This window comes from Aythya marila (assembly GCF_965140915.1).
Source record: "Aythya marila genome assembly, chromosome: 1".
Taxonomy (NCBI): domain Eukaryota; kingdom Metazoa; phylum Chordata; class Aves; order Anseriformes; family Anatidae; genus Aythya; species Aythya marila.
The window spans coordinates 45,547,902-45,572,505 of record NC_139042.1 but is presented as its reverse complement, the minus strand read 5'-3'; the positions used below and the strand labels follow the sequence as shown (position 1 = coordinate 45,572,505).

General features: G+C 35.5%; 1 protein-coding gene across 3 annotated transcripts in view; it reads left to right on the top strand.

Moving 5' to 3' along the window:
* The window catches only part of RBM26 (RNA binding motif protein 26), a 52,968-nt gene that overhangs the window by 4,136 nt on the left and 24,228 nt on the right, over positions 1-24,604 (top strand). For 2 of the 3 annotated variants that reach the window (XM_082774501.1, XM_082774503.1), the window contains exons 2-13: positions 10,186-10,304; positions 10,850-10,986; positions 11,820-11,908; positions 12,479-12,690; positions 14,250-14,510; positions 15,912-16,151; positions 17,427-17,594; positions 17,948-18,088; positions 19,142-19,253; positions 19,989-20,148; positions 21,500-21,664; positions 24,402-24,533. In XM_082774501.1, the coding sequence (XP_082630627.1) occupies positions 10,186-10,304; positions 10,850-10,986; positions 11,820-11,908; positions 12,479-12,690; positions 14,250-14,510; positions 15,912-16,151; positions 17,427-17,594; positions 17,948-18,088; positions 19,142-19,253; positions 19,989-20,148; positions 21,500-21,664; positions 24,402-24,533 (1,936 nt within the window). The remainder of the gene's footprint in view (positions 1-10,185; positions 10,305-10,849; positions 10,987-11,819; positions 11,909-12,478; positions 12,691-14,249; positions 14,511-15,911; positions 16,152-17,426; positions 17,595-17,947; positions 18,089-19,141; positions 19,254-19,988; positions 20,149-21,499; positions 21,665-24,401; positions 24,534-24,604) is intronic. The other variant, XM_082774502.1, reaches the window with a different exon arrangement.

Sequence of the window (24,604 nt, the reverse complement as noted above, 5' to 3'; positions counted from 1 at the left end):
TTTCTCTCTCTCTGGTAAACTTTCTGGACTTCTCTAATGCCTGCATCAAAGCCTCGGTGACCCTCCGTACAAACACTCCTGTCAGGAGGGCAGAAACTGCAAGTGCTGTTGTGCTCAACTTGAGGGTTGGTAGTTCTCTAGTAAGTAACTTTGTACAGTTCTCCAAAGCAGAGGTTGCTTTTGTCATTTGGGGAATAACTTTGAAAAGCTGACTTTGGTGCCTAGAGAATCACAAAATGTGCATGCAGCCATGATTGCTACATGTGTGTGAATGTAGTACCAGTGTAAACAAAGTACCAGGAGTACTTCTGTGCCGTAGGTGCTCTGTGTTTGGCTGGAGCCATCTAGTATGCTTCGCTGAGGCCAGCTCTGTAAAGAAGGTAGTTGTGTCAACAGCCGTCTTTGTTTCTTGCAGGTTGTAGTGTGCTTAAGTTTCTATTGTTATATAACTTCTTGTCCATGGTATGGCTCCTGTAGAGTGTTTGAAGGTAATTGTAAACTTGGAATATAACCTCATGCCTGTCACCTCTAATTTCTGTGCTAGCAAAGTCTTTGCTGAGCCGTATCTATTGTGATGGATTTCTTTTCTGCAAGTGCATTCCAGATCCTATATAAACTGTGTATATATTCTTGCAAGGATGTCAGGATCTGGCTTGGCAGAGTCCCATGTAGGCAGGTCTTCTACATTTTTTTCTTTAATTAGAGTTTTAAAAAAATTTCTGTCCAAATGCTGCACTCTGTTTTGCCTTATAAGACATGGTAACGTTCTCCCCCTTGCCCTAATTCTTCACAGTGAAAAATTTTCTTATTTTTAATTACTTTGTGTAAAATACATTTAATTAAAATCTTTTGCTGGCCCATTGTGTTTTAGGTAAAAGTTGATTAAGGTTCCCATATCTATTTTTTGTCTTTATTATATTTACATTTCTGAGGTCTGTTCACTTACTGAGTCAGACTTGCAAGAAAGATGGCAAAAATGTAAAACATTGCTTATGTGATATTTAAGCATACCTCATTAAAATTGGAAGCTTTTTTTGCATCATTTAGTTCTATAAATGATCATTGCATTGTAACTACTTTAACAGAGGGAATAAAATCCAAATTGTTAAAGAATATTTTATTTGTTACTGGAATATTTTATGGAAAACAAGCTGGTATTCAGCTGTGGCTTCACTATTCTATTTGTTTGCCATGTTTTTCAACCTTTCTCTGTTAAATCTTCATATTTTTTGTGCATTTGTATCATTTCTTAATTATTGACTACTGGTTAGTTCTGTTCACCCACTAACTTCAGGAAAGTGGTGAATAAAGGAGGTTGATCAATGGTATAAGAAATAAATACTGAAAGAAGTCAAAATGCAAAACCTCAGCGTTCCTTTCCTTATACGTGTTGCTTACCATCCAGCTGGTAATACCCGTCAGCCCATCAGGAGTCTTCACTTTAATTTCCCAAGAAATTTCCTAAGAAGTTCAAAAGCAGTGTATGTTTATCTTAACTTCCTCTGCTAACACTTTACATTAAAGTATTTATAACTATTATAAGTCACAAACACTCAGCATTGTAGCATTTTTACTGCTGGTTATTCTGATGCATCTGTTTGAACTCTCGTTGGCACCCCTGGCTCACGGAGAGCTGTCGTATTTGGAGCTGAACCTTCCTAACCTCTGATGCTGATGGGGTTATGCTTATTTCAAAAGGTACTGTGATAGAATGACAATATCAGTATTATAAGATGAGAAAATTATTCTTGTTACATCAAACTTCTGATTTTCATTCATTACCAGCAAAATAGAATCCCTTGGATGCCTTTCAGGCTCTGGAGATACAGCAATGATTTTTGCTTTCAACATTGAACACGTGTTGGATGACCAGCAAGCTGGTGGCTGTTCTGCCTCTTGAAAGCTCTTTTGAGTCCTGAGGTGGCTTTTTAAGCTGTTGGTTGCAGGTTGCACCTGTATGAACTTGTAAGATTAGGCTATTGTAACTTCAAACTGTTGTAATGACATCAGTAACTTGTGTAAGAGCGTCGGAGGCTGTTGCATTCCTGAAGTATATCAATGCTTGTAAAGAGTTACCGAAAGTGAGCATTACGAGAGTTGTCCTTCCCATATACTGCACTGTGTCAAGATAAAATTCAGACCTTGCTGAATGTGTCTGTCATTCAGTTTAATTTTTGAGTTCTGCAGCTTTCTACAGATTGTGGAATATACTATCTTATGTGGTAGCAACACAACCAAATGGTACAGCTGCCTGTGTTAGACTTGCTGCTTTGTCCAGTGAGCAGCATACTAATTTTTCTGCACACATTCAGCCGTGTAAATACAAAGCATGTCTCTCAGCCCTCAAACATAGCCATGCCCACCTTGGTTAATGTCAAGGACTGAACAGTATCCTAGAGAAGTATAAATATTAATCTTTAGGCAACAAAACTAGACCATGGAGTTTAGGTTGTGAATTCTGAGGATTAGAGTGAGACAAATAACATGCAGCTACATGCTCTTTTCTCTTCAGAAAGACCATTCACTGCCTGGAGGATTTCAGGCATGCTTTTGTGGTTATAATTTGTTGTGGTAGTTGAAACTAGTTCCTTAACAAATTTAAGGACTTGCACTATCTTTTTGTACATTAATTTAAAGGTACATTTATTTAAAAAAGAATTAACAAAAAACTCATGTAGTTTCTTTTACCTCTTAAAAAAATAGTTGGGTGTGCACAAGCTGTCTCCAAAGTTAGCTTAGTTAAATTCAGATTGAGGTTCTTGGCATTAGATTGAAGGAAAGCAATGAAAAAGATTGGAAATGACTGACCAGCATTTGGGTTACAAGGAGACTTGATGGAAGTTTCCGCTCTATCCTTGTTCCTCTCCATCCACCAAACATTTTTTTTTTTGCCCCCAAGTTGAGTAATAATTCATTTTGTGAAAACTGTCAGTTTACAACAGTTTCGGTTTGGGATTTCTTCCCCCCCCCCCCCCCCCCACAGTAAAATGGTTTAGTGCCCTATAGTTCAACACTTCTTAGGTATGTTTCCCTTTAGGAGTTTGCATGGAAGGACCAAGTATTGTCATCAGAGGGTAGACACTGAAATACTAAACTTCCCTTCATAGGAAAGGTGTGAAAAGCTGCCAAAAATTCACTTTCTATGCAATGATTAATCTGTTGTTCATTAACTGTAAAATGTAAACCAGTTTGTTTTGCCATGCCTGTTAGATTTTTAACAAAATAAAGGATTTTTCTCTCACTAAAATGATTTTTAAAGTATTTACTGAAACACCGTAGTGCCAGGTCTGCACCAAATTTTGTGGCTATTACGTACAGGAAAAAAAATTACACTTTTGAAGTTGCATCTCAGACTGGCTTTGTGGTTTATTGAGAACTGACTTAAATGATAAATTGCAACATGAAGAACTTTATAGCACTGCAAATGTGGTGTGTGTGTCTTGAGAGGAGGAAAATGTCTGATTTTTAGATATTTCAGACCTTTCCTAAAGCAAACTGCTTACAATTTTAAAACGCTTCAGCTTGGTATATACGTAGGATACCAAGAATATGCATCTCTACTTCCCCCATGCTTTGTTGTATTGGAAGGCATTTGTTATGTTAAAGGTTAAAGTAATTGGAAGTGATGTCCAGTGCATCGTTATAAGTCCAGTCTTGTTCAGGGCACTGAACTATCACGATTACAGATTCACAAATAACGTAGCACACCCTCGGTCTAGTCACGTCCCACGGCCACGCTTAAAGAGTTTGGTCGTGTTCAATGAGACCTACCATGGCTAGATTAATGACTAGTGCAATTTATTAAAGCAGCAGGTACACACACAGGTTCTTTGGATTGCCAGTGATAAATTCACTGTCTGCAAAGCACATGCAAATACCTAAAGTAACACTGCCTGGCTACAAATGTGTTAAAGGATGGAAAGCGACTACAGAGATTTCTAAGTTTCCTGGGGGCACTTGGCATAAGCAAGTGCTTGAATCTTGCCCAAAGGTGTCCAAGGGGGGGGCTGAGCCTGTCAACGACCAATCCCGGAAATCAGAAGGTGTCTTCCCTTACACGATGGTATCTTCTGTAACACCCTCTCTCCCTTAACATAATTTATATAGTTTTCAATCTTTTAGGTGGAGTTTAAGTGACTCTAGTTATATATAACTAAGGCCTGAAATTTTCTCACTTTGCTTTTAAAGATATAGACTAGAAAAGTATAAAACAGTCTCAGTGAGGTGTGGCCACCTTTGGAGGCAGGTAGCCTCTGGGATGGAGGTCTGTTTTGGCATTATGATGAGAAGTTCACCAGAAGGACAGCATTTTGTCAAAAACATCGCAGGCTGTTGGCCCAGGGTAGGAGGTATGCAGCTATTGGTTCCGATGTACCTTCAAGTTCCCATTTTATCACAGAGCCTGGCTGCAGTGTCTCCACTCCACCCTCTATACAGTTCCTCTTAGAGCCAGCACACCAAATTTTTCTAGTATGGCCAACACTTAAGGATGGAGGCCTAGGGAATGTTTAGGTCGTGCAGCTACACCCCACTCTGGAAGCATCTTCACTGCTCTACCTTTTCTTTAAAATGTGAATATCAGTTTAATTTCTAAATCAACTCTGGCAATTATTCCACAACATCATATGGGGAAATCAGATTGGAGTAGGACAGGTAACATTAATAAGATACTTCAATATGTGAAATATTCATATACGTTCTCATCAACCTCATAACTATCATTTTATTGTTCTTGACTCTTCTTACCACTTCTCAGTTCCTTGCATTTTTTTCTCCTCATGTTTTAAGAATTTATCACTTGTGTGGCGTTTGTTGTTGTTTTTGTTTTCCCTTCAGTTGATGCAAGAATTGTAACAGGAGTCCTAGTGGCCTTACGTACAGTATTTGGGATCTCTCTCTTGGTGGAGAGTTCAGGGCCCTGTAGGGGAGACATACCTGAAGTTCTCAATTGATAGTTGGATACTGAGCCCAACAGAGACTTTCAGATCTGTCTTCGTCTTATATTTAAAATACTCAAACAGAATGTTGTATCTTTGAGTTTATATGTATTTGCTGATCTTTAAACATGTTCACAGGCACCAACCTGGTAAAACGTGTCCTTAGCATACTGCAGGCAAAGTTTGGTTTTGTTCACTCTTAAAACTTGGAAGATACTTACTGTGTTTCCATTCAGTGTCTTAGAAAATGATTCTTTTGCAATATTTATGTACAAAGGTATTTTGCTGGTTTAGCTTATCTGCCTTGTGGAATTGCTTTTAGCTATTTTGCCAAAGTCTTTTCAAGTCAGTATAAACTTTGCTGTTGGTAAGAGGTTTTGTGTATACAGCTACACCAGTGAAACTTCTTGGCAAACAACTTCTGAATGTATTTCACACCCACTGAATTTTTAGATTAATTTGGTTTGATGCTTGTAATTGAATGTGTTTATGAAAATTAAAGTGGGTTCTCAATGTATTTAGCATTCTGTATATTAAAATATGTAAATCTGAATATTGGAAGCTGATGGGTTGAATGGTGCTTAAAGAATTGAGATGTATTAAAATTTACTTTACTTTGAAATTAAAAATAAATTAGAAGAGGAAAAAAGATGGTGCAGAGAAGTGCAATCCTCAAAGCATTGGTTACTTACATCTTTTTATGGGTTAAAAATGCTTTTACATCTTCAGTTTTCCTCTTCTGCTTTTTCTTTATTTGAAACGGTGAATTGAAATAATCTCTGCAAAAGCAGATGAGATTGGAAGCAATGGATTTTCAAAGAAGCACCTTGAATTTTTCCTTGAGTTTTGTTGTAGTTACCAGCTCTTGCTCCTGCATTTGAGCAGAGTATTTGATTGGCCATTACTTTCCTTTTTGACGCTTTTCTCCAGTGGTTAGCAGTTGGAAGTATCCAGATCATTCCCTGAAGAACATGTAGAGCTCTAGCAAGAGTATTTTTCCATCTCTGCCTGTATGTGAAATAGTGTTTATTAAAGCAGGATTTCCAGAGTAATTTCCCTTGTCTAGCATAGAGCAGTAGACACACCATTTTTGACTAATATAGTACAAACCCTGTAAAGAAAGCAATACTAGAAGTAAAAACATTTAGCATTTCTGGTTAAGATCATATATCTAGTAAGTGGGCGAAAGAAAATGTGGTGTAGTGTTTAATTGTAGCAGGCATTGGAATGTTCTTCTAAAGTGAAAATTGGTTCAGATGATTATGCCAACTGTTTTTTGCTTACTTGATTAAAAAAAAAAAATAGAAATCTATGCGATTATCGAGGCATGTAGCACTGCCCTACAAAATCTTGAAGGAATGTAGATAGAGGATTTAAAGTTGAGAAATGTTCTTTTACACATTTAAATGCATTTTAATGTTTTTTTCAAGTAACCAAATTTTAGCATAAGAATGAATTTAAATCTAAATTTAACATATTTTTAATGCATATATTTATTTCTGTTTAGGTCTGTGGTATAAGCTAAGGATTCAAACCTGTATTGAACAATTGAAAGTATATTATTCAGTAAATGCTATAATTGAAATATAAATTGATATTGAATTCTGAAATGGTGCTTAAGCTATTTGAAATGCATAGGTGGTAGCCTCATTTTTCTAATTTTTCTAAATAGTCGATTAAGGATGTTCTTCACACTATTATTGATCTTTTTAACCTGCAAGAAGACAACATGCTATATACAGTGTGAAGAATCCTTGTGCTACACTGTATTTTGCTGTTGTCTCAGTGTGGGGGCCTGTTTTCTTCAGAGTGACATCGCTTAATAAACCATTGTCAAGTATAAGAGTATAAAATACAAGTCAGGCTCACAAAGTGTGATAAAGCTAGCTCAATATGCATGAAACATCCATGTGCGCACAGCAGAGATACTGCAAGTATATTGCCTATTATTCACAGGCAAAGGCTCATATTCTGTAAGAGTGTAGTGTTAAACTAGAGAACGTAAGGACTTGGGTACCAGCAAGCCCTCCATCAAAAACCCAGTAGATTCTGACTGAAGTTAGTGGAGGATGGAGAGTTTATACACGATATGTCAGAATCATCTCAGAGTGAAAAAATAGATGTGAAGCAGCCCTCCCCCAAACAAAAACATGAAAGGTAATATCCAGAACTCAAATAGCTGTAAAGAGCAGAAAATGTCAGGGTGACCTCCTGGATTCACAGTTCGGTAAATTTAAACATCTTTTGTAACACAATGAGGCCTCTTGTTGCTCTCTTCTGCCACTTACGTTGCTAGCAGTTTGATTTTTCCATCATCTTAAGAAAACAACATTATACAAGACTCCAGAAACCAGTGAAAGATCATACTAAAAACTCATTAAATATATCTGGATGCTAGTACAGAAACACGCATGGTCTTCATGACAATGTGGAGAAAACCAATCATTTTTTCTTTGGTTTTCTTTTTTTTTTAGCTTTGAACTAATAGAAGTAGTAGCTTCTCTTTCAAGTCACATCAAGAAAGAAGTCAGCTTCTCAGCATAATTTGCAGTTTAATATAAAAAGTAGAAAAAAATCGCAAAATCATTCTGCTAGTTGACAAAAACATTTTTGCCATCTCAACTGCACTGTACATTATATTCCTTATCACTTAATTGGCGGTGATTCAAAATAATTCATCCGTTTTAGTACTTCCTGAAAAAAATAAAATTTGTTGAGTAGCCAAAGTATGTAGTTTTAACTTGAAAACGTGTAAGTTCTTCCTGTTGTGTACAGCGGAATTTCTTCAGTTACATATTGTATGGTGATAACAGAGTTCACTAAATTTGTTTTGCATCTTTCATGTGTGGTAGTATCACATATGGAATGATAAATGCAAAGACAGTGCCACAGGAGAATGAGGTTCTGTCTTCTGGAAATGAAAAGCACATTTATGTACGTTTTTATTGAGGATGTTTCCTTGGAGTTGAGTGGATGGAATGAAATTCTGAGATCGTTGTTGGATAGATAATAGCCTTGGAGGATAGGGGAGAAAAGCACTAATTGTTATTTTTAAACTGCTGTGTGCTATGTTTTAAAGTTTTTGGAATCTAGATGGCTTTCCAGTCAAGGTTTTATATTTTCTGCTCTGCTTATGAGAGGAAGAAAAAAAATTAAAGTAAATTTAATACTTAATATCTTATAGTTGCTACTGTAGTAGCTGGAGAATTAAATAAAATAAACTGCAGTAGCTAACATTAGACATCAGTGGGTTTTTACTTTCTAGGCCGTTTTTTTTTTTCCCACTAAATAGTTTTGTGTGCATTCGTGTGTCATCTAAATGATTTGTAGCACATTTGTAACTGATATCTGACTTTGTATTATTGTATAAAAACAAATAGGGGAAATTGAAATTTCAAAAAAAAAAAAAAAAGATTGTAGTGTTTTATCTGAGTTTTATGAAGTATTGAAAGGTGGAGAAGAAGAAATTTAAGGATTATTACGTGAAAATTGTTCCCTCCTACCCAAATGATTTTCCTCTTGTGACTGTGGATATACAGTATGAAAATGGCACAGTGTTTTTTTGAAGCATGATTCAGCTTTAAACTGGGAGAAGAATGCAAAGCTTCTGTGGTGACATTAAAGTCGGATTAAGGAACAATTGAATATTAATTTTGCAAATTCAACCGTTGAGAAGTGGAGAAATGCTAGAATTCTGGCCTCATGGGGGCTGTACAAGATGACACCCCTTATTGCAGCCAACATGCCTCATGGCACATGTTGACCCAGGCCTCCAGGTAGTCTGGTGAAATGATGTGCTCGGTGCTAGCAGTGGATCAGCAGTAGTCATGCAGTTCTGCTGTTCTCAACCTGTAAGGCTCTGTGCCTGTTTTCAAGATGTCTTTGTGCCTGGGCAGCGTTTTCTTGCTGGGTAAAAGAATTGTTAAATCTGAGCAGGGGCAAACCGATGTGGTAGTTGGAAGACAAAGGTTCTGGAAGAATTTTTGAGTGTGTGCAGTTTTTTTCTTTGATTAACAGTATGCATCTGCATTTTGTTGCTTTAGTGTGTGTTCTTCTGGAGTTTAGGCCGATTGTGAACTCCCATCTCCTGTATCTATGAGTAATGCAGGCTAACACAGAAAATTGTGCTATGTTCCCTAGCAGCTCAGGTTGCTTTTACAGCATGAAGTTCTGTTATTACCTTCTTTCTGGAGGATGCTGAGTTATGTTTGAAGCTTTGACCTTTAACTTCAGAGTACTCCATGCTGGGCCCAGGATATCCAGGGGATCTCCTAAGGATGGATATATGCTGACAGATCTGCTTTCTTTGCTTAGTGGATATGTTTGTGCAGAGGATGTTGGGTGCAGTGCAAGAGAGAGCTTCTTTGGGAAAATGAATTAAGTAGCATGATTTTGTGAAGGATTTGTTTCCAGCATCTAAAATATGTGTCAGTTAAATTAACAACATTCAGACTTTTAATTAAGATTCAGTGTTGAAATTTCATGAGTTTTAACGTGGAAGAGACTTGGAGTTGCTGTTCTGTTCAGTCACTGTGGACATAATTTGCTGTAGCAGTCAGTATTCGTGTGACACTCACATTCAGAGCAAACTCCCTGACCATACTTTAATATTACTTGTTTTGCAGTTATTTTTGATAGGGAGAATGTACAGTTAGGACACATCAGTGCAAGTGTCTTTCTTCTTCTGTTTTTTTTAAAACACCATTATTAACTTTGCTCATAAGCCAAACAAGCTAGCTGTCTGTATCACATCACTAGCATCCAAGTGTCAAATTTTCCCTGTTTTTTTTTTTTTTTTTATATATATATTATCACTCACTTCTAATGTATCACTTAATTCATTTATAATTCTATAGACAGACTTTTTCTCCACCAGTCACTCAGTGTTACAGAGGTTTCACAGATTCCATAATTGAGAAATTATGGAAGTATTTGTTGTAGTTTTTGTATTTTTAAGACCGTTGAGCAGTTGAAGCTGTTTCACTCTAAATTGATCTTTCTAGTTTGTTCTAAAGTACTCTGGAATATTGTTTGGAAATGTCACTTGTAGAGAATCATCTCTCTGAAGAAAAATGTGATACTTGTGATTTTTCATATCTGGACTGAGTCTTAGAAAATACCCATGGGTGTCTTTCAATTACTTTGCTAGGAAAGGTTTGGGCCCTCTATATGATACAGGTCATACCAGTTACAGACATTCACTTCTGTAATTTAATGGATTCTGTGTTTTATGTGTTCTCAATTTCAGATGCGATGCAGATCCATCTGCCCTAGCTAAATATGTTCTGGCTTTGGTAAAGAAGGATAAAAGTGAGAAGGAACTGAAGGCATTGTGTGTTGATCAGTTGGATGTATTTCTTCAAAAAGGTATAGTATTTAGCTATTAAGCCTGAGTGAAAGTTTGCCTGGTTAAATTTAAGCAATCTTTTAATGTAGAATCCTGTGTTTATCTCTTTATAAGCTTTACTACTTGGAATTATGTAATTCTATTTGCATAAATAGATACATATATTTTAAACAGGTGTATAGCACAATATGTAAGCTTTATTAAGTATGTTTTCTGTCTACTGGTATTCCTGAAAGAAAATTGAAGATGGTAAGAATTATTACCTGAATTAAAAGCAGCGAAGCTTTGTATATATTCCAAAAGTATTATTCCAGATAGTTGATTAAAAGACATTAAAAACTCAGGGATTGGAAGCCTTTATTAAATATTGTCGTTACTGACATTTCTTGACTCTGTAAAGCTCCTTCTAAAATACAAAGCATAAAAGAAGAGTATTAAAAAACATGCTAAAGTGCTATTCACTGTTTCAACTTTCTGGTGTTTTTTTTTTTTTTTTTTCTAAAAACTAATATTAACTGAAGTTTTGAATGTTGGATATTTATTTTCATACTTCCTTTACTTTTAGAAACTCAGATATTTGTGGAAAAATTGTTTGATGCTGTGAATACAAAAAGCTATCTACCTCCACCAGAGCAACCATCGTCAGGAAGCTTGAAAGTAGAGTTCTTTCAGCACCAGGAAAAAGAAACAAAAAAAGAAGAGGTAAGGACTGAGTATGTATGTCTTTAAATGTATGTCTTCCCTTATTCCCGCAGTTTACTTATTTCATCATGTTTATTTGTTTATTAATAGTAGTCCCAAATCTTGAATGACAGCTTTAAAATGTCAAAAAGTTTTTCTCTTTAATGTTGAGTACTGCTGCACAGTTTTTTGTAACATAATTTCATAGGTAAACCACAATGGTTCTACTAGGCAAATGCAAATAAAGTTCCTGAGTATCGTGGGAAGTATGATACAACCTGCCTTAGTTTTTTGCTCAGGAGGGTGCTCTAATTATGTTGCACTTCAAATTTTCCCTTCCTAATGGCAGCTGTCATTCCTCGAGGTGCTCGATCCTTACCCTGGTACTGGTAATTCTGGTCGGTTCTACAAGCCAGAAAAAGAGTAGGTTTGGCACTTTCCAACAGCAGCTTAGGTTTGGTTGTATGAGCATGATCTGAACCTGCTAACCTGTTGATGAGGAAAAGACCTTATTGTACCAGTTGTTGAACATTCATGTCCCTGCAGATCTGTTGCTTCACCTCAATATGGAAACATCTACCTGTATTAAAAGCTAATGTATTTTCAGTGCAGCATAGTAAGGGTTTCTTTTGCTACTTTATTTTCTGGCAACCACTGCTCTGAATGTTCTCAGAAATTAAATACTTAATATGTTACAAAGAATCCCTCATTGCATTAGAAGTAAAAATCTTGTTTTGGTTCAGTTGTTACTGCTGACTTCGTTCAGCATTTGAGATTTTTGTTTATTTGGATGTGCAGAAGTCTTCAGTACAGTATACTCATGTTTTGGTCTAATGTATGTATTTAATATTCAGATAGTTAAAGAGGAAGAACGAGAGAAAAAGTTTTCTAGAAGGCTAAATCACAGCCCTCCTCAGTCAAGTTCTCGCTACAGAGATACCAGGTAATAAAATTTGCTTGATCTCTTGTATCAATAATCAGATGGATTTGGATTTTTATATGTTTATAGTGCTACTCAATTAAATATTTATTTTCCTTATAGTCACCTATAGTCACCTAAAAGTAAGACCTTTTGCTTTTATGCAAAAGCAGTTAAAATGTGAGTATACAAGTGACTGTGTAAACTATCTCTAAGTTGTGTACAACTATTACATTTGACTTTTATATTTGTTTTTTTTAATGCTAATTTATATTACAACACTTACTGTTCACTACTGAGATTGAATAGAGGTAATTTGAATTTAGAAGATGTTTGTTCAATAACCCTTATCTTTTTGTTATCTCCAGCTGGCGGAAGGTGTATTTTGGGGCAGAAACAATACTTTACAATTTAAAAGATTCCTGGATGATAAAAGGAAAATTCATAAACTAAACAAAAGCATTTTCATAGTCTATTGAGAAGAAAGGAAGGACCATAGTTAAATTCATTTTTTATCTTTTATCTTGATTAACGTTGCCATTTTTTGAGATTTTTAATTCTTGTAAGTAACAACCACCAAAATTGCATGTTTAGAAGCCGCGATGAAAGGAAGAAAGATGAACGTTCTCGGAAGAGAGATTATGACCGAAATCCTCCCAGAAGAGATTCCTATAGGGATCGATACAACAGAAGAAGAGGGAGAAGTCGGAGCTACAGCAGGAGTCGAAGTAGAAGTTGGAGTAAAGAGAGATTGCGGGACAGGGATCGAGACCGGAGCAGAAGCAGGAGCAGAACACGAAGCAGAGGTACCAACAGTTGGTCTCTAAAATACGGTGAATGTTACTTACAAAATGTAGACATTAGATTTAAACAGTCTCTTCAAGGTCTACCAAATTTTCCATTACTGTTATTGTTTCTTTGTTCAATTTTAGTTTGGTTCTCTGTGGAAATGAGGCTTATGTGATTATTTTTTCAGTTCTTGTTTTCCCCTCTTTCCCACCATTCTTCTCTAATACCTTTGGCTGTGTTGGCTGCTTCTAAACAATGTTGTAAGAGAGGAAGAAAAATCTGAGTTAATTGCATTTCATTAAGTTTTAAGAAACTCGGAATCTTGTTTGGGAATATACAGAAATTAATACCTATCTACAGAGGTAGGATTGGCAGAAATTACCTGTTTGGCAGTAAACTGTCAAAGAGAACAGTAGAGCTCTGTGCTCTTTTTGTGTTGGCCCCTCCTTTGGGTAGGAGCTGAAATTACTGTGGTAAGTATGTGCATTTGCACACACTGCTGCAGGACTTAGGATTTCAATATGGTAGTTTTGCTCTTCAAATTAGGCTTCTTCAGAAACAAAGCTGTTTTGTTTCACCTAAAAAGAATGCTTTTCCCTCTGCAGTTATTGATAAATTGAAAAAGAGCACTGGCAGTCATCTTATAATCTTGTTATCTTGACTTAAAGAATACAGAGGTAAAAATAATCTAGTTTAGATCTCCTGTTTATTATTTCTGTGGAGAATGGGTCTTGACAACGTGGCCTTACAAGTGGGAGCGCAAAGGTCCTGAAAAGCAAGCAGATATTTTTCCAAACAATTTAGGAGTGATTAAATTCAATAGCATGCAGCAGTTTAACTAAAACACTGCAATGTGATTAAATCTTAATTTAAGGAATATTTTACAGCTATTACAATGATAGTATTTTACAGATAGAAAAAGTTTCTACTGTAAGATACTAAGGACTGAGGGAGAAGCCTGTTTTACCCATACTTGTATGCCATTTTTAAGACATTTTTATTAATGTTTCGTTAACGTAATGTTGTTCGAGTCTACCAATTTATCTCATGACAGAACTCTTCTGTCGTAATCTGGATGCTTACTGTTTAATTGGTGGTGGTGCTAGCAAATTAAGAGAACAGTTTGTATGTATTCAGAATAAAAAATCATGCTGCCGCTGTATATGGCCAGGAGCATTCCTCACTTGTCAAGTGTTACTTCTCCAATGATGGCAAAGCTTTGTGTTTGATCAAATCTATGCAATTGGGTGCAGATAAAATGAAGATAAACAGCATGAAAATACAACAATAACAGTGTTTTGAAATGTTAAAATTACATAAGTATTATCTTGATAGTGTTGCCAGTGTTTTCATTTGGCGGTGTTTTTTTTTTTTTATTTTTTTCTTGGATGTCGTTTTCCTTTATTCAGGATAACTTGACATACGACATTCTTAGAATAGATGGATCACTACAGAAGATCTACTCCTCTGGAAGGGTTTCTATTGTATTACGGGTATAGTTGTTGCTGAAATACCCCAGTAGTTACTTACACGGATACTTACACAGTTGTGGTGTTTTGTGTTTTTTTTCTTCCAGAAAGGGATTTGGGAAAGCCGAAATATGATATGGATAGAACAGACCCATTAGAGAACAATTATACTCCAGTTTCTTCTGTGACAAATATTTCATCTGGCCACTATCCTGTCCCTACACTGAGCAGCACTATTACAGTTATTGCTCCTGCTCATCATGGAAATAACACTACTGAAAGCTGGTCAGAGTTCCATGAAGAGCAGCTGGACCACAACTCCTATGGAAGACCTCCGCTGCCAAAGAAACGCTGTAGGGATTATGATGGTAAGTCTGTATTTTTTTAAATTCCTTCCTGCGGCAGTGATAGACATCTTTCTGGAAAGATTAAGGTCATTTTCTTGTTCTTCCATAATAATGTGCTTTTCTTCTGTAACACAATTACTGAATGTAAATGTATCCCATTTTTTGATCCACCTGCATTTTAGATGTCTTTATTAGTGTCTATACAGGTTTTTTTAGTTACTAGTTTAGATATATATATATATATATATATATAAATAGTATATTTGTTCTACAAAAATTCTAGTGGACTTTTTCCCAATTTTCTTGTTTTACTACTTGGCTTGAAGAAGACATATTTAATTGTTTTGACCATAATTATGACCTTATTGTCTTTGCCATTTTTTTGCTTTTATTCCATCCTATCTAAGAGAGATTATTTTTTAATTAGAAGGGTCTAGAGCTGCAACTTCTCAGATTTGCCCGTTTTTACGGAACAGGTATTTCTTAAAATTGAGTGGGTTTTGTGCTTATTTATATGCACAAACTGTTGTTTTGATTGTCTTATGCTGAAATCAGTGGAAGAGGCTGTTGCTGTTTGCCGTAATGTAACTAAGTCTAGACAGTAAACTTGTTAAATCAACAGAATTTAATTTCCTCCTAAAGTTGTTTTTTTTGTTGTTTGTTTGTTTGTTTGTTTGTTTGTTTTTCCTGAGGCTTTCTTCTGCTGTATACCACAATGAGTCGAAGATCTAGGACAGTTTATATTCAGGACTCTCTTTAGAATAATAACATTTTTAAAAAGAGGATGGGAGACTAAAGTCTCAGGTGTTGACAGAATTATACTAATAAATAATAGTTTTGCAGGTATAAGTATCAGGACTGTCAGGTACAATTGTGAAAGTGTAGTTGTTTGGAAATTTTCTTCCAGTGCAAGCTGAGCTGTAGAGTGTTTTGTCACAGTTTTCTAGTTCTATAGAATTTTTAGAAAGGAAAATGGATGCGGGGGCAAGTAAGTAAACTTTTGAAGTAAAAACTCCAGGTGGAATGCTGGAACTTGGTATCTTTGAAAGTTCATCTCACATAGCATTTATTTCCAGTTTGTGGTTATGAAGCAAATGGAACTGTGTTGGAAAACTATGACATAGCTATTCTTACGTCTTTACTTTTTGTTGATATATTTCTGGCTATCACTAAAATACCTCTGTAGATATCTCTTGCAGTTGCTTCTCTTATGACTGTGTATTTTGAATTTATAAGCTCATTTCTCTCTTTAGTGGCTAGCTAGTTCCAAAATACTGTTCTTCCTATCTTCACTTAAATATTTTCTAGTTGACTTTCAGAGGGATTTTTATTTTTCTGTATTCTGTAACTTTTCCTGAAGAAGAGTTAATAGATACAGCCCTCGAATACTAACAGTGATTCTTTTTGTATTTGATGTTTCAGAAAAGGGTTTCTGTATGAGAGGAGACATGTGCCCTTTTGATCATGGAAGCGATCCAGTAGTGGTAGAAGATGTGAATCTTCCTGGCATTCTGCCTTTTCCAGCACAACCCCCTGTTGTCGAAGGACCACCTCCTCCTGGACTTCCTCCCCCTCCACCAATTCTGAGTCCTCCTCCTGTTAACCTTAGACCTCCAGTACCGCCACCAGGCCCCTTGCCACCTAGCCTTCCACCTGTAACAGGTAGTTAAGATTAAAAAACATTTCTGGATAGAAAGAAATCAATGTTACTTCTATACAGTACAAAAAGTGTAAGAAAGCTAACTATATTATAAAAAAATATATTGTACTGTGTTTTCAAAGTTAGGTTGGCATAGCTTACCCCAAAATGATCTTTGTTTTAATGGTAATTGTTGCAGTGTCAATTGTAAAATTTGCATATAAAATGTGAATCTTGAATATGAAATTATACTTGAAATAATTGTGTTTAAGGAAAATCATGGAATGGTATGGCAAAACCCAACTCCTTGGATTTACTAGGAGAAGCTTCATGAAAATGACTACTGCTAGATGCTAGAGAAGAAGGGAAAACCCTAAAGCGACAGACACTTGGCATTTCATTTGTAATACTAAAATTAATACGAATTCATGACCACATCAAATCTACACCTGAAAATGTCATTTGTGATTAATTTTGAAACCTAAACTTGTAAAGCAACAATGAAAAATTGCCAGTTTGCTTACTCTTTCATTGGAAAGATGCATGCATTAAAAATGACTTCATGAAGACTTCTGTCCTCACTCCCACTTTTAAAATAGCAATTTATTAATCAGATGCCTGATGTGGTCTAAAAACTGCCTGGTGTGTTAGTTCGATGTGACTAATCCTTTTTTTATTAAGTTAAATGCCCCACTTGGTAAAATTACTGAAAAGTAATTGGTGTTTAATATTGCTTGAAATTTTCTTAAACTTTTCATTTCCAGTTAGCAGTATCTTTAAGTAAGAACTGAATTTATTTATTTCACTTAGCACAGATAGTACCTGTCTTGCTGGGGTGATCAGTTCTGCTTCAGGTAGTATTTCCAGATGTGTCTGGGAAGTCCAGATATGTGATTTTGCAGAATGTGTTTTTACCAGTGATTAATTTGAAGGCCAGGTTTTGACTGTTCAGCTTTGGAAGTGTCACATTACCTTTTGCTTAAATAAATAAGAAAGCTCAATTTTAGGAAAGAACCCTTTGACTTTCCACTTGAGTAATGTGTTTTTCTTTGTGTGTTTGTATTAAAAAACAAATGTTCATTACTGTCGTCACAGAATATTTTTGTTACAGTATCTTTTAAAAGGTGAAGATAAGTACTGGCTTAGTGGTGAAATTTTGGCTTATTGATACACATTATTTAGAAAAATGTTAAACCGTTCAAACATTTGTCTCTATAATCTAAGTTTTGAGCCATTTGCCAGAGGGGATGCTTGTTTAGTGGATAATATGTGAATACATTGTTCTTTGTTTTTGACAGGACCACCCCCTCCTCTTCCTCCATTGCAGCCTGCTGGCATGGATGCTCCCCCAAATTCAGCAACTAGCTCAGTTCCTACTGTTGTTACAACGGGTATTCATCACCAGCCGCCTCCTGCTCCACCCTCTCTTTTTACAGCAGGTGTAGTACTGAGGCTTTGCCCACAAGGTTTGCTAAATAGAATAACATTGATTCATACTGTACTGTACTTTTTAGAGATTATAATTTAGTAGTTTGGGAGAATAAATGTGTATCACTTAGACTGTGACAATAATTTTTGGTTGTTTTTTTACAATTTAGTTCAAGACAGAAGTAAAATTTGCATGTAAAAAGTAAATCTTGACCGTGGAATAATATTTGCATTGTTATATTTGTAAGCAAAAACATAGCACGGCAGTTCTATAGTTGTTATACAACAGACTGTTCCATTGTAACTGTCTTTTTAATAGATGAAATATAATATTTGCAATCTTGGTTTTTAACTGCAATTTATTTTAATTAGACAATTTGTTTTTTACTAGAAACGTATGACACAGATGGCTACAATCCAGAAGCTCCAAGTATAACAAACACTTCAAGACCTATGTATAGACACAGAGTACATGCCCAAAGACCAAATTTGATAGGACTCACATCAGGTGATATGGATTTGCCACCCAGAGGTATGCTCTCAAAGCTATATTTACTTCGTTTAGCTTCATTTCTTACATCAATGTAAACTGAGAAACTTTTCAGAGAATGTAATACTGGAGATCGTTGAATTTTTGAAAATCTTTTGGCATTAAAAGTTTTATTGAGCAGGGAATTATGTTTATTCTTGGTCTGTTTGTGTATTTTTGCAGGTAAAACGAAATCTTTTACCAGAAAATTCTACAAATTATGCACTTTGGTGCAGTAACTGATCACTTTATGCATCTCCCATATAGAAATAGTTGATGTTTTTCTAGCAATCTTAGAGGTGTTTTTTTTTTTTTTTTTTTTTTCCTATGGAGAGGAGACAGTCATTTTTATCTTGTATCACACTGTTACACGGAAGGAATCTTAACCTCATAGTTCCCGTAGCCCTGAGAAGTAGCAGTATACAAAATGAGAAGAGAAATAAAAATAGTTGTTTGTTTTTTTTGACTGTGGGTTTACTTGAATTGGTACGTAGCTGCATTTAATCTTATGTTTTTGCTGATGTGTTTTCCATAAGGAGTATGTTTCTGTTCTTCAGCAGTATGATTCTGTTCTTCAACAAGAGACAGTGCCTTCCCTTCCTCCCCTCTGTCTTGCTCCTGGGTGTCAGTGCTCTGGAGCACCATACCTTTCCTATCATTAGCATTTTTGTGTGTGCCATTTAATGGTACAATGGAAGTGTTAGCAAAAATGGTGTGAACTTCAGAATATTCCATGTGACTTTGTGAATGAATGAGTGTAGTCACTTGGAGGCAGAAGCCTTCTGTCACACTTCTTTTGTTTTCCTTTTGTATGATGTTACTGTGACAAAATGAAAGCTATTAGATGTTTTTATTGATCACAGCATTTGTTGATAGTTAAGATTAAGCAGAGAAGTCTGCATTCAAAATTTGATCCAGTTTGATTGAAGAAGGTGGTCATTTCAGAATAAACAGTTATATTTTTAAGTGCAAATTCCTTGTGAGCAGAATAATGTGTTGCAGTCAAATGCACAGAAAATGCAAAAATTAACATAGAACTTTTTCATCTGTTTACAGAAAAACCTCCTAATAAAAGCAGTATGAGAATAGTGGTAGATGCTGAGTCCAGGAAAAGAACAATTGGTGCAGGGGATGGTGGAGTTCCTACAAAGAAGACTTGGTTTGACAAGTGAGTGATCATTAACACAAGGTTGGCTTAAAGGTTGCAGTTCAGTTGAGCTCTTTTCTCTGATCTGAGAAGTATATAAATTGCAAGCAAGTTAAAGTATGACTAAGCTGACTGTATTGAAATAAAGCATAATATAGAGGTGACTCAAAGGCTGTATTAGAGATAGCTAGAGTTGCTTTGGATGATACTGTGATCCAGTCATGGAAAGCTGAAATTAACTAAGAAACAATGACCTGCATTGTGATACTTATTAGGGTTGACTGGATTAGTTTTTAATTTTATTGTCACCAGTTTTGATCCAGTTGCCAGTTGTGTTACTGGCATAAAATGTGGAGTGTGTTGCTTAGTGTCCGGATATACCTGGGGTGACAAAAAGTTGGAAGGGATTTTAAGACACTACTGGGACTGCTTTGAAATAGTAGGTACTTGAGATGTTGGTGGGGTGATTAAGTTGAGAACTTTTTCTACACAAGCAGATTGTTTTAGAGATTTATGCTCTGTCAGTTATCTTAGAGATTTATGCTTTGAGGTATGGTGAGAGTATGGGTGGGTGAAACTGTAGGTATGGTGCCTGTGTGTCACACTCCTCTTCAACACTTCCCTAAAAATGTATGCTTTTTTTTTTTTGTCTGCCAATCTTTCTGTGTGATACACACAATCCTGTCTGTGAGAATAAAATTTAACTTTGTTTGCTAGCTTGCTATGGATTTCTGGCTTGTTTTTCATTTGTTGCAGGCAAAATTTTAACAGAACAAACAGTCCAGGTTTCCAGAAGAAAATGCAATTTGGAAATGAAAATACAAAACTTGAATTGAGGAAAGTTCCACCAGAACTTAACAATATCAGCAAACTTAATGAGCACTTCAGTAAATTTGGAAACTTAGTCAACTTGCAGGTAAGACATAACAAAGAGAAGGCAAGTAGGTTTTGGCTTAATACTGGAGGTAATTACTAAAAGAATGTGACGTGCCTTGCAATTGGTTTCCTGAAACTCCTCTTACTGTTTTCCTAACCTGTTTCTTAAACATGATCCCTTATTTTCAATGAAATTGTTTGAAGAAGCAGAAATTCAATGTTTCAGTCCTTGATTAGATTTTGTAAAAAATAGATGAGATTTTTCAATAATTTATTTAAAACATTTAAAATTGTTGATTTTTTTTTTTTCTTCTGACCTTTCCACATCTCTGGATCTTGTGTTATAAACCCTCTGTTTTTTTTGAGGTGAATTGTAAATACAGAAAATTGTTTCTCATCTAGAAAACAGTCCCCATTTATATGATTACTTACCAGTTCCATAATAGTGGTGGTTTATCCCTTACGCTTACTTCCTAGTACATCTGAGTGACCCACTTTTTTAAAAACAGTTATTTATAAACTGAAATAAGCAAACAATTAGAGAAAGGTACAAAAGAGATGCAAAGAGCTAAGTTAAACTAAGTTAAGCTCGATTGATGTATTACATATTGAAGGCTGTGTGCAATGTCAATATTTCGTACCTAACATCTAAGTTACTCAGCCTGATTTTTCATCGTGTTTCATTATCAGCAACAAAAAATTCCAGATACTAGTGTTTTCATGTATGCTTTCCTGTTTGCCCTGGGAGATGGAATGAAGAGATGTTATGGAGTATTTCTTGTGCACTGACACAGTAGAGAATGAATGTTCTGTTGCCATCTAAACACTGAGGGAATTGAGATTTATCTTAATTCCTCTTAAATGTTTCTTAAGCCATTAAGAAAGGAGTGAGAAGAGGGGGAGAGACATGACAGGACAGAGATTATAAACTGTGTTTATCTTCCAAAAGGTGTAATTTTGTTCTTTGAAGATTTCTAAGATAACATGTTCGTATCCAAAGGAGGAAAACCAAAATGAACTTTGTTATTTAGCTCTGATATTAGATAGGGAATTTATTAATCAACTCCTGTATTTTTTTACAGTAGTTGCCTTTATTTCAGTGATGCTTCCTCTTGTGTTTCGAAGAGCTACACATATTTGCAATTAGAAATCCTGTTTTGCTGTTCAGGAATTTTACTTCAGTGGTTTTTAGCTATTAAAGTTGATTAACTTAATCTCAAGGTTGCTTCTTGACACCAGGCTTTTCAAACAGAATCATGAATGGGAAATACTCATCTACTGATCCGTACCGGTTTTAAATCATAAGGTTCTGAAACTGTTGGTTTTGTAGTAGCTGTGACACAGATGAAAATCCTACATAGAGTGAGTTCTGTTTTTGTTTTAAATCTTAGGTTGCATATCAAGGTGATCCAGAAGGTGCCCTTATTCAGTTTGCCACACATGAAGAAGCAAAGAAAGCTATATCGAGTACAGAAGCAGTATTAAATAATCGCTTTATCAAAGTTTATTGGCATCGAGAAGGCAGTGCACCACAAATACAAACTACCACACAGAAGGTAGAGGATCTAAGTCTGTTCTATCTAGAGCTTTATGTAAAATACGTTCTTTTAAACATTGCTTTTAAATATTTATGGAAAGTAAGTTAAATATTTTTGAAATAGGGAATATTTGATGTCGTTCCTTTCCAAAAGTTACTCCGTAATTGTAGATTTTTTTTACTTCATGTACAAGGTTCAAGAGTTGATAGCATGGTAGGACCGAAGATACTAAATGAAAGTACTTCTCTGACTTCTGGGGAATTACGCTCTATTATCTTGATGCTACCATCTGCTTGAATAACTTCTATTTTGCTTTAACTACTTTTTTTTTTTTTTTTTTCCTTCTGGTGACCATAAGACAGTTATATGTGTTTATGGACATTTTCTTGAAAGATGATCTCCATTTTCTTCCAAAAGGTGCTGCTTTTTCTAACTGTCTTTTTCCTTTCCTACTGGGCTTGCATACTGCTATAGAAGATTGCAGCAGAGTTGGCTTTATCCAAAGATAAATATGTTTATATGCATAAACACACACACACACATATGTATAGAGGGAGAGGAAGTCCAAATTCCAGTATAAGAGGAAGAGCCTACATTACCCTAATTTTGGGGGAACAGAAGGGGACATTTTACATTTTTGGAGCACCTGTTGGTAGTTGTCAAGTGCATAGTAGGAGTATCATTGGAAAATTTTTAAGAATATGAAACAGTAACTACTGTTACGGAGCTTAAGTTCATAGACTGTAACAAGCTAAATTGGATTTCTTAGCAGGCCTCCTGGTTCCACTGAAACACAAAAAGATGCTTGGATTCTCCCAAGTCATGTAGGTTATTGGATAGAGAGTTTTTATCAGTTAGCTTCCGGCATAGCAGTTCCCTCTAAATACCTATGTATCCTCCCTGATTAGATTTGTTGTCACTGTGGAACATTCTATACTTAGAAAACATGACAAAGACTTTGTAGAAGAAATATTCTTGTATTTATATGTGCTGATATAATAACCAGTATTGGAGGATTCTTTCAACTGTTGCTCCAGGTTTTTAAATCCTTCCCTTTTCTTGATGGTGTATGTCATCATCATTGAGAAAAATGACCCAGTTTTCCAGATCAATCCTGCTGTAGGGCATTTTAGGTAACAGTTTCATTTGTCTCCTTCTTTTGTATTCTGCTTACTAAAACTCCATTTTTGTAGGTGAAGACACCCACCTCTCTAACTATCCTGTTACCATCCCTTTGGTTTGATTTTGGATTCAAATTTATAAGTATCCCCGATCTGAACCTGCAGTACTTGACATTATTTTCTAAGCTTGATTTACATCAGATCAGCCAGAAGAGGGCAGTGGAGTATGTGATTTGCAGGAATACAGACATTGCCTCTCTTGAGTAGGATAGCTTGAATAGTTATTGCCATTGGTTTATTTGACTATTATGCTATCCACCTGGGAGTATTAACTGTGTATTTACAACCAGATACCAGATCTTTGTATTTGTGATTTTGCAGAACATGTTAAATAGTCTTAGGGATTTTATTTCTGTTGTTAGTTTCACAGCATACCACCTTTGATATGTAAACTTGAGTAGTTTGAGATTGAATTCCTCCCAAGGTCAGGTGACAGTATTAAAGGTTCCTGTTTCACAAAGAACAACCTTTTGTCTCATGTCAGGAAACTACAACTTGAAGTCTACTATGGGGGCAAGTGGTCAGTAACAAAATTTGAACAGGAGATTAAAGTTTTAAATGTAATGCTTTCATTTTCTTCTACCCTTAAGTACAAAAATTATCAAACTGTTGAATGAGTAAACAGGTATTTTTAGTTCTTAAGCCTCTAGGGGGTGTGAATATTTACTTTCCTTTTTATTTAAATTAATATTTATTGTTATAGCTACAATTACAGTGCTTCAAGTACTATACTACATTTTATAGTATTTCAATTTTATAGTTTTTATAGTATTTCATTTATAGCACTATAGTATTTTATAGTACTGCAAATGCTTTATGTATAGCTGACGTCTGGAATGGAGGAACAGATTAGGTGACTTCTTGAGGGTTTCTTCCACTTTTGTGATTTTTTTTTTCCATAAATACAATGTCAAGTTTGCTTAGAAACTTAGACGCATAAGTTGTTTTTGTTTTGTTTTGTTTTGTTTTTGCTTAAGTAGAGTTTTTGTCAAAAAAAAAAAAAGACAGTGTTAGCTGTCAGTGTATATCAATGGTAGTTTTGAAGATTAGCTGCTGTTTTCTGATTCCTCAGTCCCACTAGTGCATGTCTCCATATTCTTCCTTCTTTTTCTCTTTTGTGCAAGTTAAATGCATAAGAGATGAAAAGGGATATATCAGAGTAAAAAATGAGAATCTTTATGATACAAGTTTGTGTTCTGCCATTCTCTAGGTGTTTGATGAAAGATTGATTTGTGAAAGGAATCACAGATGCCGGTTTTTATTCAGTTCAGTTTTGGATGGAAATTAAGATAGTCTAATTAGATGCAATTAATGGAATCAGATCCAAGACTGTTTGATCTGTGAGCTGCACGTGCCAAATAAATGTTACAGCTGTATGCACTTCACAGTCAAAGTAACATCCTAAGTCTCATGAAGTGTTTATTTTTGCAGTCAGGCGAGAAGCTATTGAATGATTAGAAAGTGTAAATCTAAATGCCTTTACAGGAATATCATGTATTTTCTGAACTGTATATGTAGTAGGCTTTTGTTATTAATATTACAATGTGCTTTTCTTGGGGTGGGGGGTGTTACAGGTAATACAACCCTTAGTTCAGCAACCTAGCTTGCCGGTAGTGAAACAATCAGTCAAGGAGCGATTAGGTCCAGTACCCGCAAGTAACATTGAACCTACAGAAGCACAGAGTGCCAATACAGAAGTCACTCAGGTATGTATGATCTGCCAAAAAAAAAAAAGAATTTTCTTTCTGTATTAGGTTCCATAGTGTATAAATACATG